This window comes from Enoplosus armatus, chromosome 4 (genome assembly GCF_043641665.1).
Source record: "Enoplosus armatus isolate fEnoArm2 chromosome 4, fEnoArm2.hap1, whole genome shotgun sequence".
In the NCBI taxonomy this organism is placed as follows: Eukaryota; Metazoa; Chordata; class Actinopteri; order Centrarchiformes; family Enoplosidae; genus Enoplosus; species Enoplosus armatus.
The window spans coordinates 7,113,589-7,132,991 of record NC_092183.1 but is presented as its reverse complement, the minus strand read 5'-3'; the positions used below and the strand labels follow the sequence as shown (position 1 = coordinate 7,132,991).

The window sequence follows — 19,403 nt, the reverse complement described above, 5'->3', positions numbered from 1 at the left end:
TTGATGTTGCTTATGAATCCAGGCTTATGTAAGAGAAAATCCTCGCATCTGATTCCCAAATGATCGCTGCAACACTGGTCACACTGAAATGACCTCCCATGAGAAAAAGACACGCTCATTGTAAAGATTACTCATTAATGTTTGCAGATGGCATGGACTTTATCCCTTTGTGTATGTTTGTGAGTGGCGTGTAAATCCATTTATTTTCAGTGTTAACACTCACACTGTGTGAGTGTGCTATATATTTTCGGTTTTCAGGTGATATTTAGAGTTTGTTTTGTTTGAAAGTTTAAATCCTCACCAGTTTCTAAAGTGAGATTATGATGGATGGAAAGTGATTTCTGAAAAGGAGGTTCTGGATGCAAAAGTGAAATGAAAGACTTGACATGTTTTACCAAAGCTAACAGGATCCATAGCTCAAAGGAGATTGTTTGCCAGATTGTCTTTTGAAATATAATACTTTGAAAAGCTCAATGAGCAGTTGTTTTATCAGTTGTTTTGGATTGGTTTTGAAAAGTTTTTGTCACTTGGGACCTTTTCAATGTTTTGTTTTATTTTGAGAACAGCAGAGTAGATAAAAGAGTCACATTTTTTATTTAGTTGTTGTTGTTTTTTTACTTGAGAAATATCATGTTCATGAACCAAAATGGCCAAATACCAAGACAATTTATTTCATTTTATAATAATAGTAAAATAGTGGTGAAAAAGCAATAAGAACTTCACATGTTTAGTTGACAGCACGATTGTCAGTGACAATGTTATTAGTTTTGGAAAAGAGATTTGGAAAAAGAAGAAATACTTGACACTTCAGTTGGTTCAGTAAAATGTACTTCGACTGCACTATCATCACACAGAAAATGACTGGGACCCAAAGGAAACAGAAATACAATGGCACACTCTAGTGGTGAAATATATAATTGCAGACCATAACAACACGGAACTTCCTGTTCACACTGTACGTTTCCTTCTATTTCCTACTTTAATACATGGTCGCTTTGGTACGTTTTTATAACCATGCAGTGATACAACTGTTATTTATTTGATGGTTGTCATAACTCATGTTTCCTGGACTGTTTGTATCATAGACTGTATATGAAGAGCCTAAGCTGCAAACATGAGAAGGCGTCCTGAAATCCAAACGCATCTTATCTCGAATTTACAGTCATGTCACCATAGCTGCAGGTATTGGAGAACTAAATGACCTCAACTTACAAGTAACGCAGTGGACGTTTCCTTTCCCAGCATGCATCTCCTCCTTCATCTGTTTCACTTTCACTCTTGAACTACTAAATCGTCGAGCTGAAGACGACACGGTAATTGAACATATTTTGGCATATAGTACACAGTCGACTAATGAATGTAATGAAAGGATGTAAGATAATGGATTATATAACGCCTTAGTTTTGTTGAAATAGGATTTTCCTTTTTCGATAATGATTGGTGACATAAATGAATGGAAATGTGTGTGAAATTGAAAGTGTTCCATTTCCAGCTCACCTGCCATGTGGGTGCGTTGTAATTGTCTTATTTACTGCGTGTTTGTGTAGCAGTAGTTTGATGAACTATGCAGCTATTACTGAGGTTTTAGAAAGATGAGATAGATGTTAAGAATGTGACACCTACACCTAAGAAATGTGATGCTAAATGCTCTATGTCCCTTGGTCTTTTAAGATGTATTATCTAAAATGTACTGTTTTTAAAGTGTACACTAAAGCTGAAGTATGCATTTATACATTTGTATTACAGGCGAAAAGGATTTCCTTCTTTCACTGTCACCATGTTCGTGGCTCCCCTCCTGCTGCTGCTATTCGTTCCCTTTCCTTCCTCATCAGGGGCGCAGCTACCAAATCAAGGCCAAGCCAAGGTTGTCCCCATAGCCACTAACGGCCAGCCATTCCCCTGGGACCGCATGAGACTTCCAAAAACCATCTCGCCCCTCCACTATGACCTGACCATCCACCCCAACCTGACCACCCTCGACTTCACCGGCGTTGTTCGAATCCAGCTGGACGTGCACGAAGACACCAGCGCCATCGTTCTCCATGCCAAGCAGATGCAGATATCCAGCGTGGTGCTCCTTGCACCTGAAGGTGTGAGGCCGCTGCAGGTGTTGGAGTATCCTCCATTCCACCAGCTTGCCTTGTTGTCAGACTCTGTGCTGACCAAAGGTAGGAGGTATGAAGTTCAGCTGGAGTTCGCTGCCAACTTGTCTGACAGCTTTCATGGTTTCTACAAGAGCAGCTACCGCACCAGCAGTGGGGAGGTCCGGTAAGAGCATGAATAACTTATTTTTTATGCTTCTTTTAAAGGTGCTGTATGTATCATTTTAACATCACTTTATAAGTCCCATATTCATTTGAGATATAAAAGCAAACACAAATCAAGACCATAAGTGACAAGATTGGCGGGCCGTTTCAAACTGTTTTTTATTGGATATTACGGGATACTGATGATGTGATGATGCTGTTTGTCCAGACAAATATGCAATTGGAAGCACCAGGGTTGATGGGAAATGTAGTCTTCACTTTCACAGCACAACCAACATTACCACAAGTGTCAGACAGGCTATTAGTGATGTTGATGAAGGTCTAATTTGTTTATAGTAATTATACAACAAAATACAACAAACTTGGCAATGATAAATTGATTTTGAAAATGCTACATATAGCAGCTTTAATTATCCTTTTAGTCTTCTTACAGCATGTAATGTTAAACATAATATAACCTGTATTTCACTATTATTTATTTACATATTTAGGGTTCTGGCATCCACGCAGTTTGAAGCCACCTTTGCTCGAGCAGCCTTCCCCTGTTTTGATGAGCCCGCCTTCAAAGCCAACTTCACCATACGGATGATACGAGAGCCACGCTACATAACCATATCCAACATGCCTAAGGTACACATGAATGCAGCAATATCAGTTTACTTTCTTTAATGTACAACTGAGGAAGCATTGCAACTGGTTGACAAAATCAAACCGTAATGATGAAGCGCACTACACAGAAAAGATGCATTGAGATTTTGAAAAGGTACTAATTCACCGTACTCTGTACCATACTCCATCTGCGCTTGACCTGTTTCTTTTCTCCATTTCTATCACTACACACCTGTGTTTCTCAGGTAAAAACTGTGGATTTGCCAGGCGGTTTGCTCGAGGATCACTTTGACACCACTGTAAAAATGAGCACTTACCTGGTGGCCTACATTGTGTCTGACTTCCTGTCTGTGAGCAGGACCACCCAGCATGGGGTCAAGGTGAGGAGGACGACAGACGCTGGCCACGCCATCATTTAGTTCTGTCACTCAGAAACTGTAGTTAGAAATATTTGTAAAGTATTTTGGAGAGACATCTTCGACAGTATGTACAGTATACATTTGAAACATAACAACATGATAAAATTTAACACATTGCTGTAATATCAACACTAAAGGGTTGTTGTTGACTGTGATTCCCATCAGATTTCGGTCTACGCTGTGCCTGAGAGGATTTACCAGACAGCTTTTGCGCTGGATGCTGCTGTCAAGCTGTTGGACTTCTACGATGACTATTTTGATATTCCTTACCCGCTTCCCAAACAGGGTCAGTGGAAATACATGATATTACCGTGTTAGCAACTTGAGTAGCAGTAGCTGCATTATGTGTAAGTTTGATATTTTGACTTTTGACAAGAGTTTGGCATTGTAATGCACATATTTTCACTGTTCTCAGTTCAAGAAAAGGCTTGGTAAATACCCTGTTCTCTGCGCCCTGACTAGATAAAACATTTATCCCCTCTTCAATGAACAGCTGTAGGAAATTACACATATTTTAAAAAGGAGCATAAAGAGAGTTCAGTTCAGAGGGAACCTGCAATGTTTTTTGAAGATTCCAAAACAGAAATATGTATAAAATTAATAATCTTTTAAAAAATGTATTTGTGTTAGTACATGTTTCAGAGGAGAATTGAAGAGACACCTAGTTGGACCAGCAGGTAACATGCATGTACCATATTTAGTTGTATGGATGTGCTTGCTGTTGTCCCCTGCAGACCTGGCTGCTATCCCAGACTTCCAGTCAGGTGCGATGGAGAACTGGGGGCTGACCACCTACAGAGAGGCGGGCCTCCTCTTCGACCCCAACAAGTCCTCAGCTTCAGAGAAACTTGGTATCACCAAGGTCATCGCCCATGAGCTCGCACACCAGGTAGCTGGCCTGCACCTGTTTTCTAAATAAGAATTAACTCTTGCTTCACTTTTATGGGTGAATAATTGAAGTTGGCAGCTGCTGTCTCATGCTACAAGCTGAGGCTAATGTCAGCATGTACAGTTTAACAGGACTAAACTGATGCATTTGTATTTTAAATACTGTTCTGCTTCTGAAGCTGTTCTTACATGTTCTCATACATGTTATTTTCTGTCCAGTGGTTTGGGAACCTGGTGACGATGGAATGGTGGAATGACCTGTGGCTCAATGAGGGTTTCGCCAAGTTCATGGAGTTTATTTCTCTTGACATCACCTACCCAGAGCTGCACGTGGTGAGAGCTGAGACTTAGAACATGGGAACGAGCGGTCAGAGCGGTCAGAGCGGTCAGAGCCTAAAAAATCTGCCTGATCTGCTGCCATACAGTTATCTTTTTCTTATTCGTACTCTCTCTATATATCCCTCCAAGTTAAATTCAGACTTTATTCACTCGCATAAAGATATTAATGGTACAATGCCGTATAAAAATATACTACTGTACTTTAACTAAATAACTTCTATGCCATCATATTTTTATAAGATATAACTACACTAGAGTCACATAAAAACAACCTTAAACTACAGTGTTTGTGGATTATTTTGACATTGCAATGGGTGAGATGCTGTAAACACACTGTCATTCTCCCAGGATGACTTCTTCTTGGGGAAATGTTTTGAGGCCATGGAAGTTGACTCCCTCAGCTCCTCCCACCCAGTCTCCACCCACGTGGAAAATCCCACGCAGATCCAGGAGATGTTCGACGATGTGTCATATGACAAGGTCAGCCTCATTCTGTCCAACCATTTGGTGTTAATGCACTTTATATTATTATTATTATATTAGAACTGTTCAAACAATTATCTGCATACTTGGTTAAAAGTAGACTCCTCCAAACATGTGTGAGTCATTTCCATGAATCAAAATGAGTTATTCCCAAAGCTGAATCTAAACTGTGTAGTCAAAACAAAACATTACAATACAGGTAAAAAAGGGTTTGGATTGTTAATTTTCAGCATGCCTTTGTTTATTTTATTTTTTTTAGGGAGCATGTATATTGAATATGCTGCGGGACTTCCTAACTCCTGAGGCCTTTGAGATTGGCATCATCCGATACCTCAAGCGCTACAGCTACCAAAACACCGTCAACAGCCACCTGTGGGAAAGCCTGACTAATGTGAGTGATCCAATCAATTTAAGTGAGGTAGTCACTCAGAGGTTAGAAAATTGTGCTGAAAATATTGTGGTAAAAAAACAATATCAGTCAGCTTTAATGAATAAGACAAGTCATGTAAGAAAGGCTTCGCCTGCCTGAAGTATCAGTAGAACAGTTGTAAATACATAATTTGGGAACTTGTGTGTTTTAGATTGTATGCTGAATGTGTTGGCACTGTTGTGATTGTTTACTAAAGTTCTGTGCGCCTCCCCACCAGATCTGCAACTCAGATGATTTGGACGAAGGCAGAATGAAACACAGAGAATACTGCTCCAAGCGCAACCTCCAGTCTGGAGCCTCTGTAAGTTTTCATGCTTTGTAGCATCCAGGTTCAACAAAGGACTCTGACTGAGCAAACAGACTCCAGTCATTTTAATTACATTAAGCTCAGCAAGCATGATTAAACAAAGTGGAATTTCACTCATGTAATTATTATTTTTCACAGCAGAAATATTTTTTTCTGTTTCTTTTTTTTTACGTAAATAATACTTTGCTACTTACTATACAAATTCAGCATTTCTGTATTTCCCAAATGTTTCTATTGTACTCTCATGTTCATGGCACAATGCTACACATCTGTCATTGTTTATAATCATTTCTAACCCTATCTAAATGTGTGATGTGTGTGTTCTTGCATACGCAGAAATGGTACTCTGGTGATGAGCTGAATGTCAGGGCCATCATGGACACCTGGACGCTGCAGGAGGGCTTCCCGCTGGTCACTGTGGAGGTCAGAGGTCGGGAGGTCAGGCTCAGCCAGGAGCGTTACCTGAAGACAGACGACCCCTCCCTCACTGAAGGGTAAAATGGCAGATTAAGAGTGTACAGTATCAGTCATTGCAGAGGTTCCTCTTCATTTGAAGTATATTTTAAAGCCATGGTGCCATTTTCAAATACTGCACATACTGTTGTAGTTTAAATGAACAAAAATACATTAATTTATCGCTAAATTGCTACATCATTTGTTGCAACTTCTGACTTACAAAAATGCAAAACTGCAGTTTTCTAAACAGTTCCTTTTGGGGATGATATTAAATTAATGTAATAGTGTAGTAGTTTTGAAGCATGCAGTGAAAAGTGTGTCACCTTCACTCGCTAAATATATAGTTTTAGTAATTGTTACATTTCCACAAATTTATCAGCCTATCATCTTAAACAGTTTGATCATTTTTTAATTATTATTATTGTTTTAATTATCATGGTGTGTTGATAGATTCCTGTGGCAGATCCCACTGACCTACATGACCAGCGCCTCCAACACCATCCACCGCTTCCTTTTTAAGACCAAGACTGGTGAGTGTGTTGCTCAGTGTGATGAGGCTACTTTTTAGATCACCTTTATCCACATATTTTGCATAAAATGTTGAATTCTAGAAGTCCTCTTCACTTCAAAGCTTGTCTTTACTTCTCTTCTATGCAGACGTCCTGTACCTGCCGGAGGAGGTGGACTGGGTGAAGTTCAATGTGGACATGAGCGGCTACTACATGGTCCACTACGCAGGCGAGGGGTGGAACTCCATTATCAAACTGCTGCAACACAACCACACAGCCCTGTCCGGCAACGACCGCGCCAGCCTCATCCACAACGTCTTCCAGCTGGTCAGGTCTGTTTAAAGACCGGATAATAACAGCTGAACCTGCTGTTTGAGCTGCATCACACAATAACTAGTTTTAGTGAAAGAGTCTGATTGGCTAAAATGTAATCATGCAGACAATTCCCAAAAAGAACATTTAGCCAAATAACTTTGTTGTCTTTCTTGCTGAAGGTGGCTTGTGAATTTTGAAATTCAGTGTTGCCCCTTTGGTTTTTGAAGTGGTTGCGGTGAGAAAACTGCAGCATGGTGTTTATTTGAAGCCTGTTGTGTGTGTCATAGTATAGGGAAGGTGAAGCTGGACACGGCTCTGGAGCTGTCTCTCTACCTGTCCAGAGAGACTAAGATCATGGCTGTGACTCAGGGCTTTGGAGAGCTCGTACCTCTCTACAAGTTGATGGAGAAGAGAGACATGGCTGCTCTGGAGAACCAGATGAAGGTCAGTGAAGGCAGCATTCATGGCACGTCACAAAACGGACCATGTATGTCAATAAAATGCATAAAAATCTTGCAAAGTGGTCTGTTTTTGAACTGTAAGCGGAGGTTCATGGTTTCACACTGCTTTAAAAGGTTTTGGGGCACTCAAGCTTGTCTTGAATATGATAAATCCAAAATCTCCATCTAAACACTTTAGAGCAAGGTAAAGAAAATCTGGACAATGTAAATGATAGACAAGTGCGTTATTTTCTTATTTAATTATCTGTCCTAAAAGATTAATTGACAACGTGCCCCAATTGATTTCTTAAAATAGTTTACTTACATCCAACCATCAAATAATATCAACTTATAGTGACATGACACTTTACTTATTTATAAACTGCTAAAACATTTAATCAAACCTTGTCTAATTGACAGCCCCTGTCAGATTTATACACTGACTGCATGTGTTTCTCAGGGCTACATTGTGGATCTGTTCCGGGGGCTGATTGATCAGCAGGAGTGGACTGACTCTGGATCAGTGTCTGAGCGAATGCTGAGGAGTTACCTGCTGTTGTTCGCCTGCGTCAGGAACTACGCTCCGTGTTTGACCAAAGCCACGCAGCTCTTTAACAAGTGGAAGGACTCTGACGGCAACATGAGGTCAGGGGTCATAGTCCCAAATAGCACGCAAGCAGTTTCCTTTAGATATTTGTTGGAGTCTTCCTCACAAATACTGCCTGTAGTGAGAGCTGCACTTACAATATTGATAAACACTTGTATGTCGAGAAAAAAAGTTATCAGATAGTTGTTACTGAACTCAGTCTTCTCTGTTTTTCAGCCTGCCTGTGGACGTTACCATGGCTGTGTATATGGTTGGAGCTCGAACACCAGAAGGGTGGGACTTCCTGTTTAAGATGTACCGCCATTCGCTGCAAATGTCTGTAAAGAGCCGCATGAAGATGGCAATGGCCTTCAGCCCACTGCAGGACAAGCTCAAGTGGTGGGTACATTATATCACACTTTTGCTCACATTTTTTTCCCCATTTTGTTTATACTCTCCAAATCCCTCCTCTCTGCTCTCTACTTCTGCCCTTTCATTATCCTCTTTCCTCTTGTTTTCCCCTCTATTTCGCTCTGCCCTTCCTTTTACCCTCATTTTTGTCTGCAGGATAATGGAGCAGAGCCTCCACGGTCAGGTGATGAAGACTCAGGACCTCCCGGATGTGGTCGTCTCTGTCAGCAAGAACCCCCAGGGCTACAAAATGGCCTGGGACTTCCTCCAAGCCAACTGGCACACCCTGGTCAAGAAGTCAGTCAGTCCCATCATGCATATACTTAACATTCCTCTCTCATTTTTTACACAAGTTTTGCAACTATATGTACGCCAAAAATGCTTTGTTAGTTAAACACTTGTTAAATCAAGCTTCACTGTAGTTTAAAATAACAAAATGTTAGCAGAGTTGTGCATTCTGAACATTGATTTGTGTCTCTGTTTGCTTCGATGCCATAGATTTGACTTGGGCTCTCACACCATATCATACATGGTGACTGGGGTGACCAGCCAGTATTCTACCAGGGAGATGTTAGATGAGGTAAGCAAGGCTGTGTGTCCATTATGGACCAGACTTTTGGGCTTCCATTATGTTGTCTGTCTATAGAAACTGTCTGCTGTTGCCCCAAGAACCTGGCTTGAGTTTTATTTTTTTATTTTAAATTAATTATTATTTATCTATGTATGTCTTTCCCTTTTTGCTGTAATTTTGTTCCAAATTTAAATGAAATGCTCAAAAGCAAAACTGTTCAAATGGGAGAAATAATTAGTAGCCATGAACAGCAGTTTGTAAATCAGTCTGGTCAGCACTGGTTGCAAATTTGTTTTGTTTTCAACGTTGTGTCTACTTTCATCAACAAGTGGGCATTCTAAGTAGCCGAATAGAGTATGTTCATCTGAATTTGTCACTTACTAATTGTAGATGTAGTCTGACTACACAAAATTAACTTTGCTGCTCTAGGTTAGCTTGTTCATTTGATGAATTGGTGGAAGTCAGGCTAAATACTGGATATGTTTTGAAGTCTACCTACCCTGTATGTGCTCAGGTACGAAACTTCTTTGGCTCGCTGACCGAGGAGACGGGCTCGGAGATGAGGTGTATTCGGCAGACCTACGAGACCATCGAGGATAACATCCGTTGGATGAACACCAACCTTCCCCTGCTGCAGACCTGGCTGGACAAACGCCACAGAGCTGCGCATGAAGATTTGTAGCTCCAGGGGAAGAAAAAAAAAAAAGCCTGGACAATTATGTCGCTAAAGGCCAAAAACCACAAGAGGCGTCAATGTCACTCACAACACTTGGAGCATCGATTGGAGTCTTTATACACGAAGACAAAATTCAAACAGCCTTGCTTTTAAAACCAATGACTCCTGACTTATCCCCCCTAAATTTAAAGACAAAACAAAATCTGTGTTATCTCAGTGTTTATTATTAATGACCCTAAACCTTACTGACCTGACTTGGAACTTATGTATCAACATTTGGGACTTACTTGTGACTTGCAAGACTTTGTGCCACCTCCATAAACTATAGCCTAAAAAGTGCTGTTCAATGGGGGGAGTTTCTCAGGTTCAAAGAGATCTAAGTAATTAGATTTCCTTAAAGATCCCCATATGGTAGAGCTTTGGGGAGGTACAAGTGGTCTTCCCCATTGTTGTGTTTCAAAGCAATCTGTGATGGTCATGACACCAGAGCATTTGTGCTCAGAGCTGTCATGTGTATGTTTGTATGTGTTTGTTTTGGGTGAAGTGGGGGTGTGTGAGTTTTTTTTACCTGAACTTTCAAGATGTTAGAAGATGAGTGCAGTGTTTATTAGTGAAGTCTCTGTTTTTGTGAAGTAAATTGTCATTCATGCTGCATTATCACTGCAGAAAGCAACAACATGAATGTTGTACTGATTTGTACAAATAGTAGATATTACATATTTTTTCAAATATTTAAGTACCTGACCACTCCTTCTAACCTAACATGAAAAAAGAAAGCAAAAAAAAAAACATTCCATCTAGATAAACAAGGCTTACTGCCTCCAGCCTTCAGTAAAAATTCTGTAAAATGTGGGAGAGTCTGTGACGGCTACACCTGAATGAATTCTGTAACAACTGTTTGTAGCGAAAGTTACCCTAATGCCCTTGTTAGATGTTTACACGGGTTGTTGAACCATAAATTCAGCTTTTGCTCTGCTTGCTTGAGTTTCCAATATTGGGAACATAAGTATTCCTTCTGACACCACTGGACCGTCTTGGTAGCATTTTTAACTTTATTGAAATTCTGACAAAAGAAACTTTTGCACTGTAAGTAATGTGTTGTTACCAAGAAGTCTTTTTATGTTACTATAAAATCCCTCTTCTGTTGAACAGGATTCATAGCAATTCTGTTCTTTTCTAAGAAGAAAATGTGTTGGTTGAAATAAATATTGAACTAATAAAGTTAATTTGACTTAATTTCCATTTGTATTTCTATTATTGTATTGAATTCTGTTATTGTTATTATAGTAATATTGGTAAGGCTTGCACGTTAAGCACTGGGAGTTATATGGATGTAACCTTTGTACCTTTTCACTCCTCTGATCAGAAGGTAAAACATTTTGCCAGCAGTAAAAGTAAAGTTCCAGGTTTGTGGGGTAATTTGGTTCACCTCAACTTCAGAAGGTGGTCAAACTATTCAAGAAGTATTTGTCTTTAAAGGGAAACTCCATTGAGATCACTTTATTTGTCAAGGGGAGTACTAATCGGCCTGTGACAACAGTTGCATAATGTACTCTGGACATCTGTCAAGTCTGAAAATAACCTCTGATGATGTCAAAATGATGTCATCAGGGGTTATCTCGGCTTGGGTTTGAAGACAACAGTTTTTTTTTAACAGGAAGCCCACTTGACAAACAGGTGGTGCGTGGAGTTTGTAAGACAAGGGCTTCGAGTTGCATTATGGTAAATGTAGGATGCAGCAGGTTTTAGAGCTTGACCCATACTGGGGACTAAAACTCAGGATATCTAAATTCAGACTATTCTTCTGTCTCAGTCTTTTGCTTTTAATGGAAGAGCTACATTAAAGTGCAGGAGTACCCTTTTAAACCTGATCCAGGCTCCATTAGCCTGATCCAAAATGGCAGAAAATCCCATGAATCTATATTTCAACCCTGATTAAGCCAAGTGTTTCCCCCCCCCCCACAAACTGGCATGAGGACTCAATCAATCTCACATGTGGGTTCACACACACACACACACACACACACACACACACATTCTGCCTACTTTCTCTTCAGGATTTTAAGAGGTGCTTTGGCAACTGTCTGAGATAAAAGATGGAGGAACGGTGTCTTCACCTTTCACTTTGCCCCCAGTGCACCAGTATTGACTCTATCCTCGTGTAAACACGGAGGAACCTCAAGATAAAGGTGCTCTTGACTTGGAAAACATGCTTGTAGTCGTCCTGGTCTCTCCTGCAGATCTTAATTGCTTTTTTTTAGGAGTTTTAATCTTTCTGGTTAGTCTATGTGTTATTTTACTGTTCTTGTTTCTAATCAGCTGGTGCCTTTTGGTGAAAGGTAGCTGTTACTTTAAATCTTCCAATGCTGCCATAAATTCTTCCAATGGACCTTTAGCACAAACTAATAAAACACACCGTCCAACTGATAAAACATATTGTTCATATTTGTGAGCATATATTCATACACATAACACTTGTATTTATGTTAAGCACAAGCTTAAACACACTCCTGATATTACAAAGAATACTTCAATTTCTGAAGGTGTTTCAGGGGCTAATATACATGCATGTATACACACACACCGCCCCCTCATCAGCACACCCACAATAGAAACTGCACTCTGCTCCTGAGAGTTTCCTCTCCCAGTTGTACACCTGAGGAGAGCCGTCTCTGGACTGGAGGTAAGAGCCTGAAGTTTGTCTTTCTGCTTCTGCTTCCTGTTAAAGAAACCTACCGCTCATTTACAGAAAACGGATCAAATTCAATGTCATTATGAAGTATCTCAAGTGAAACACATTAGGAGCTGTCTATTTGTTTAGTCAGTATTTGCAGACTTGGCCCCTGTTCCAATGTTCGCACTGATCATGTGTTGTGAATTCTGACCTCACCCACCTCTCATGTGATTTTCTGTTTTACAATCTATCAATAATTTTGTCTTCCTGATTGTACATACTGTAATTTTACTATGTTGGTCTATTCTGTACACACAACATCTATTTTATGTCTGTCTGTCCTGGGAGAGGGATCCCTCCTCTGTTGATCTTCCTGAGGTTTCGTCCATTTTTTTCCCCATTAAAAGGGTTGAAAGGTAGTTTTTCCTTATCCGAACCAAAGGTGGAAGGACAGAAGGTGTCGTATACTGTGGCAATCGTAAAGCCCCTTTTGGCAAATTTGTGATTTTTGATATTCGGCTATATGAATTGACTTGACTTGACTCAGAGTTCATGTGGCGAAAGGTGAAAGTTCAGTCAATTTCGTTCAAGATTTATCTCCTTCTCTGGATAGCTGATGTTAGCAAATATCAATATAACTTTGCTCAAAATCTGTGATAAACTTCGGTCTCGGAGCCACAGAATTTCCTTGTGATTGTGAAGACAAGAAATGAAACCACAGTCTACAAGCAGTTACAACTTGATAACAGTGACTTGATTGCACTGTAGGTTAGTGGTATGAGGCAAACCTCCTTAAATTTAGTCTCAGTGCCAGACTGATGTAGGGACACATAAGATCTGTGTCTGGAACACTTTTCAGGGTGTTAACCTGAGGCTGTTGATATGAATGACATGAGCAGTGATTTACCTGTGATTCAAGGGTGTTATTCAGTGTGCTTTAATCTATCTTTTGAACATGAGGGAACTATATGGCCCTGACTGCTGACCTGATCAGTATCATTTTGCTGTCCTGTGAAAACAATACATCTCCAAAACATCAGCTTTTCATGAACACAAGAACAGCCCTCTTCTCAGCTTTGTGGCGATGTATTTTTCAGATAATCCAAAGTGTTTTAAAATGGTCTACGTAGTTTAGGAGAATCTTCTCAACCCAGTTTATCTGAAAAATTAAAAAATCATGGCAGAGATTCTGCTTCTTTGAATATTGAAGATGAAGATTTATGCTAAATTGAATATAGATCATATTTTGTGCCGTGTCAGACTGCGTCTGACCTCCTCATACACTATTACCTCAATATTCCTGTTGATTGCCTGATAAGTTTCCATGGTGTACCATTGTGGAACAAGTGCCATCATCAGATCTTTACGTAATAACACCAACCAGTGCAGTAGACTAATGACTGTAAACCATATGAGGTTATTGCAGGACAAACAAAGGGCAATAAAAATATTCTTGGATCATTTATGGGTCTCAAGTTCAAAGTATATCAACATGGGCCCACCGTAAAGTAGTCCAAGGCAAACATGCTTAAAGTCTATAACGTTAAGAGGGATAAAATGTTTTTTTAGATGAATAAAAAATTGAATTGATGACAAAAAGGATATGCAATGTTTTGCCTGTTTCCCCTACAGGTTTGTACCGTGGTTTCTGACTTCCATTTTGGTCCATCAAGAGTTTATCCACACAACTCTAAGGATGTCATCTTACTACATTCCCATTCTAGAGTAAGACACATTTCTTTTCATCTACAAGTTTTCTTGGGTAATTAATTCACCCTTTTTGGTTTGTTGACATTGGCTTTACTTCCTCTGTGGGGGGTCCCACACACCCAACAGCTGTATGAACTGTATAAGATTGATCATAATTGAAAAATCAACAATTTCTTCCCCTTCAAATATTTTTCCCCTATTAAAATGGAAAAGTATTAAAGCGCTAACTATTGATGAAGGTGACAAAATATGGAAATTACCTATGCAATGCTATAAGGGCTAAGAGTTCGAAATATATTATTCTTTTTCTTTGCCAAAATGTTATTCAGAGAGAAAGAAATGTACAGTTTGTTATCCTACATAGTGATGTTACTTGTGTTCGGGGTCAGTTAGACCCAAGAGACGTCTAGATCAGTGTCACCTCTTGAACAAACAAGTAAATTGTAAAACTCCAATAACAGAAATCCAAATAAACATTTGGAATGTAGGAGGGTATTGTGCTGTGCAAAACAAACTGTCAACACCAATCTCAGATACAGAGCATAAAAAAAATCCCTTGTATTTCACCATGTTTTACAGCTGGGGTCTCTGAGGTCCCAAACAGAAGTTTCATTTTCTGTAGCGGACCCCTGAAACATGTCGTCAGTTCACAAGTTTTTGAGGCACTTCTCATACAATCAATAAAAAAGCATTAGTATAATAAAATATATTATAATATATAATAAAACAATAAAACAGGTACGTTTTTGAGTTCTTAAGAGGGCCTGGGATCTCCAGGACCCTAAAGACAACATTTAAAAGAATTAACTTAAAAGGCATCACTATTCCATCAGCATCCCTCCACCTTCCCATTGACACTTCCTTCATTGCCTCTTTTCTTTCCTATCATCCTCATCTACCTCTCACTCTCAAACCATTTACGACACGCTCTCTATCTTCCTCTGTTTTGCGCCCATCTCAATCTTTCTCCTCCTCCTCTCACCCATCTCCTCCTCTTCCTCTTCAAGGATCTTCCTGGGCATCCTGGGCTTCGGCCTCTCCATCATGTTCTGCACGACCTTCTGCAGGGCGTGCAGTCGCTTAAGGGAGGAGCAGATAGAGAGGGAGGCGTGGAGACGAAGTGAGCATGACGGGCGCCCTCGTTCGATATATTTCATCCCCTTCCCAAGAAACTTGTCACAGCAGGACGGCGAAGACCACCTCAGGGTGCCTCGACACAGCCAGGAGCTCCACACACCACCACGATATAGCACTGGGCCCCCACCTTCCTATAATGAGGTGATTCTAGAACAACACCACTTGACAGATAAAAACTGAAAACTTTACTTGGCCAGACCAGGATGCATGCATCACTTTTTACTTTGTGTCCCCAAAACCCCCAAAAACAGCAAAAATAATTCACATAACATCTACCTCAAAGTGTGTTTCCTGGTATTTAATTTTCTTACTTTGTGTTTCTTTCTGTGTATTTCAGCTGGGATTTAAGCCTGAAGATCTTCCCCCAGCTTATTCAGAACATAACGCTCCTGTGTATCCCATCACACCTCCACCTCACACAGACATGGTTCAACCACAAACACAGTCACAACCATAAGCCAGGACCATCACTCTGTGCCTGTGGTGAGGTTATGGACAGTCTTGATTATTGAACTGCCTCAGGGACTTGAGTGAGCTGGCACTGGAGCTCATAATGTTTTAAAGATTCGTCTTATTTTTGTATTGTTTTTTTTTTATTGTGATAATGAATATGATGATGACCCAGATGGGATGAAAGCTGCAGAGATGCCACCAGGTTTGAAACTACGACGGCATGAGTATACAGCACGTTATCCGAGCCACTAAAACATATAAGACCCAGAATAGATATTATTCCCATGTATGTTGATTGTTAAAATGGCATCTGTGCGCATGACTGCTGTTATTATCTCCAACAAGGAGGTTATGCTTTCCTGTCTGTTTGGATGTCTGTCTGTTTTTTCATTAGCAGAATATCCCAAAAAGCACCTTAAAGGTATTAATTAAAATATTCAGGTGCAAATGTGAATCTCATGGTGCCAAAATGTGGCCATTTATGAAGCATTTTGTTTTGTCTCCTGAATCATGAGGAGTGGGCGCCATTCTTCCCCTGGATTCCTTTTTCCGACATGTATTAGTGCCAGCACAGATTTTCCATTAAAACGTTTTCGCACCAATCTATCCATATTTTCACAAACTCTGGTACATTACATGTTGGATGAGCTGCATATGTAGTACCATTTTCCTCTTGTAGTCTTGTAGTTGTGGGTTTATTTGACATAAATTGGTACAACTCTTGAACGTATTGTGCAATTTCAATCTAATTTAGATTGCACATATTCATTCTGTGCAATCCTACAACATTGATGGCATTTTGCCGATAGGTAGCACAACAACATGATGAATTGAAATGGCCTTAACTCAGTGTTCATGAGTCACTTGATTTCTTGGCACAATTTAACCCAAATATTCAAAGACAGGAGATATTTAGATATTTGCCAAGAATCATGGACACTATCGTCTACTCAGTAGCACTCTCAATCACTACGTGTATTTTAATGCAGATCTTGATCCAGATACTGATTGAAAATATCTAAACGTTTTCTTATGTGCTCTCTGAGTGCTTTGTAGTTTATATTGTGTATTATATATAATATTATGTATAATATTGAACTGAGCAGCAGTCCTGAGACAAAAGCGGAGACACACAGGGAGTGTAGAAAGCATGTGTTTTTACATGTAGCAGTTGTTTTCAGTGACTGAATGATGTATTCATGTTGCATTCAAATCAAGTAGGAACATCTGTCAGAAAGACTTGATGGTCCAAAGCAACAACTTGTTCTCGGGTAATCAAACTTGACTGAAGTTTTTTGTAGATTTTAATAAGATTATGTTGGGTCATTGCGAGACATGACCTGAAATTGGATCATATTCTTTTCTTTCTCTGTTGTCCTTATTTTCTTTTTGGTGACACTGGACAAACCTGCTGCTTAAGTCCCATAGTATTTACCTGAAAGCAGTATTTTAAGGTCAGAGGAGACTTGTATATCCAAACCAAGAGAGCTGCTCTCTGTGAAATTTCTGGAGACTTTGATTTAAGGCTTTAATTAAACAATGATGATACTGTAAACGAAATGTGTAAATGAGAAAATAGCACATGGGAATTGTTTGAATCTCAGGACAAAATGTGAATGATATATATATATATATATATATAGTAGCTGGTCTACCAACAGTTCTCTGGCTAGAGCAACAAAACCTTGGAAAACCTAAAAACATGTCTGCAATATCACCCACAGAAAAATACTATTAGAAATACTAATATAGAAATCTACCTTTATGTCTACATATTTTGTCTTTATATTTAATTTGATGCCATATTTCTTTGTAAATATAAGATTTTCATGATGATGACATTGTTTTTCAACAAACAATAAATACAGCACCGTAACTGAACTTTCTGTTTTATGTTATTGGTCCTTGTTTAACTAGCAGAATGATGGTGTTCTTGGTTATTATTTGGTTTTATGTGCCATCCATCCCTCCATTAGCTACATCTGCTTATACTTTGGAGGGTCGCAGTGGACGTGGAAATTCTTCTTTAGTCCAGAGAGTCCACTCTTGCAGCAAAAGTATTTCCAACACACGTTATCCAGGCACTTCTTCAAGGAACAACCTTTACTGTACTTTGCTTAAGTCGACCCTGATCCTAACTTCCATGTGCATTTTTTGTCTTCATTATGCACTCACAATTAGGCTTTTCTTACTTTTTAAACTGCTAAAAGTTACAAGGAAAGGCCTTGGTTGGTTGAGTCATAAATCAGAGATATTCAAAGACATTATTAATGTCACAGAAATGGTAGGGACAATTTATTTCATATTAAGGGTTGCGATTAACTCTTAATGTCATTTAGTTTCAAAGTCATGGCTAAAAATCGCTTAGCACCTAATTCTGGATATCCATTCATAACCTTTTATCTTTGTCTCTGACATGTGCCGCTTGTTGCCAGAGCCACAGGCTGACATACAGCCACACATGGTCCGGACATGTGTACAGGACATTCACACATGATCTGTAATCCTATATATGTCAAGAGGGATTGAACATGTTGTTTCTCTCGGTTTTAGGGCAACTGGATATGGTGTCTTCTTCAAGCCTCTATAAGGGAAAATCTACACACATACATATCTTTACTGCGTTATGCTGTCACTTACACAGTACAGGGGGTATGTATGTGTGTTAGTGTGTGTGTCTATGTGGATGTGTGCATTAGCTCATATTTCAGAATATCTTTCTTTTTTAAAGTCAGAGTGTCATTTTATGACAACAGCTATTCCTGATTCATGACACTAAACTCTGTGAGAGAGTTAAGCACTATGGGTCGCAACACCCCAATCACGTTATTTAGAGAAGAGTTTTCTGCAAGTCATTGAGAGAACAACACAAAAAATATCAGTCCGGGGGGACAATGTGAGGTTGTTGGCAGCTTCCACAGCAGAAACCAACAACCCATAACTGGAAAACTCTTACTGTGGTTTACACACTGTCCTCTGTCTTTTTTGGCTTTTTCTCTCTTTTCTCACACACACACACACACACACACACACACACACACACACACACACACACACACACACACACACACAGGATAGTGTTTGTGGGGAGGAAAAGCTGCTAGAAAAGGCATAGGAATGTAGAAAGTGTGTATTGTTTTATGGTGCAAATTAACCACGAGGGGGCAGTGCAAGTGTGTAGACAGATGCTAATGCCCAGTGTATATTTATTATTTATTTATTATTATTTCTTCAGCACAACCACACTGCAGCTGGTGGGTAAGTGCCTTACTCAATGGCAGCTTGACAATAGATTTGTAGCAAAGAAATAACACTCATTTTACCAAAACACATCTTCTCAGCCAGTCTAGGATTAACACCTGGAAATAGCTAACTGGACATACTGTCATATCTGTTGACATAACAGGGATGATTACAGCTGCCACCATTAATTTGTTTGTGTTTTACTACTACTATGAGTCATTTAACAGCTTGGTGATTTCAATAGTTTGTACAATATTAACTCAAACCTTATCATACTAAATCAACACCCAGTGTTTCCTCTCATGCCTTCTAAAGGAGCAAGGTATAATCCATTTCTCCAAGTCTTCACTTTTTTTTCTTTAGGTTTATCTTGTGGTCCACTTAATTGCAACTTTGGTGCATTTTACGCAAAATCAAAAGAGACTCCATACAAGCTCCTCACTGACATGTGCTGATAACAATGAATCCAGATTACTTTCT

At 39.6% G+C, this 19,403-nt stretch overlaps 1 protein-coding gene across 1 annotated transcript; it reads left to right on the top strand.

Annotated features, from left to right (window-relative positions):
• Nucleotides 1-1,276: 1,276 nt before the first annotated feature.
• erap1b (endoplasmic reticulum aminopeptidase 1b) lies at nt 1,277-10,914 on the top strand. Its single transcript, XM_070903659.1, has 19 exons — nt 1,277-1,313; nt 1,747-2,268; nt 2,759-2,897; nt 3,122-3,256; nt 3,461-3,581; nt 4,030-4,184; nt 4,403-4,516; nt 4,871-5,002; nt 5,265-5,396; nt 5,653-5,736; nt 6,079-6,236; nt 6,649-6,728; nt 6,856-7,039; nt 7,310-7,466; nt 7,923-8,107; nt 8,286-8,447; nt 8,616-8,756; nt 8,958-9,039; nt 9,545-10,914. The coding sequence occupies exons 2-19, from the start codon at nt 1,778-1,780 to the stop codon at nt 9,710-9,712; spliced, it is 2,820 nt and encodes a 939-aa protein (XP_070759760.1). The 5' UTR covers nt 1,277-1,313; nt 1,747-1,777; the 3' UTR covers nt 9,713-10,914.
• The last annotated feature ends 8,489 nt before the right edge of the window (nt 10,915-19,403 follow it).

Coding starts and splice junctions, on each gene's coding strand:
- erap1b (XM_070903659.1), top strand. CDS start 1,778: ATGTTCGTGGCTCCCCTCCTGCTGCTGCTATTCGTTCCCTTTCCTTCC. Junction 7,040..7,309: donor AACGTCTTCCAGCTGGTCAG/GTCTGTTTAAAG, acceptor TGTGTGTCATAG/TATAGGGAAGGTGAAGCTGG. Junction 8,448..8,615: donor CTGCAGGACAAGCTCAAGTG/GTGGGTACATTA, acceptor TTTTGTCTGCAG/GATAATGGAGCAGAGCCTCC.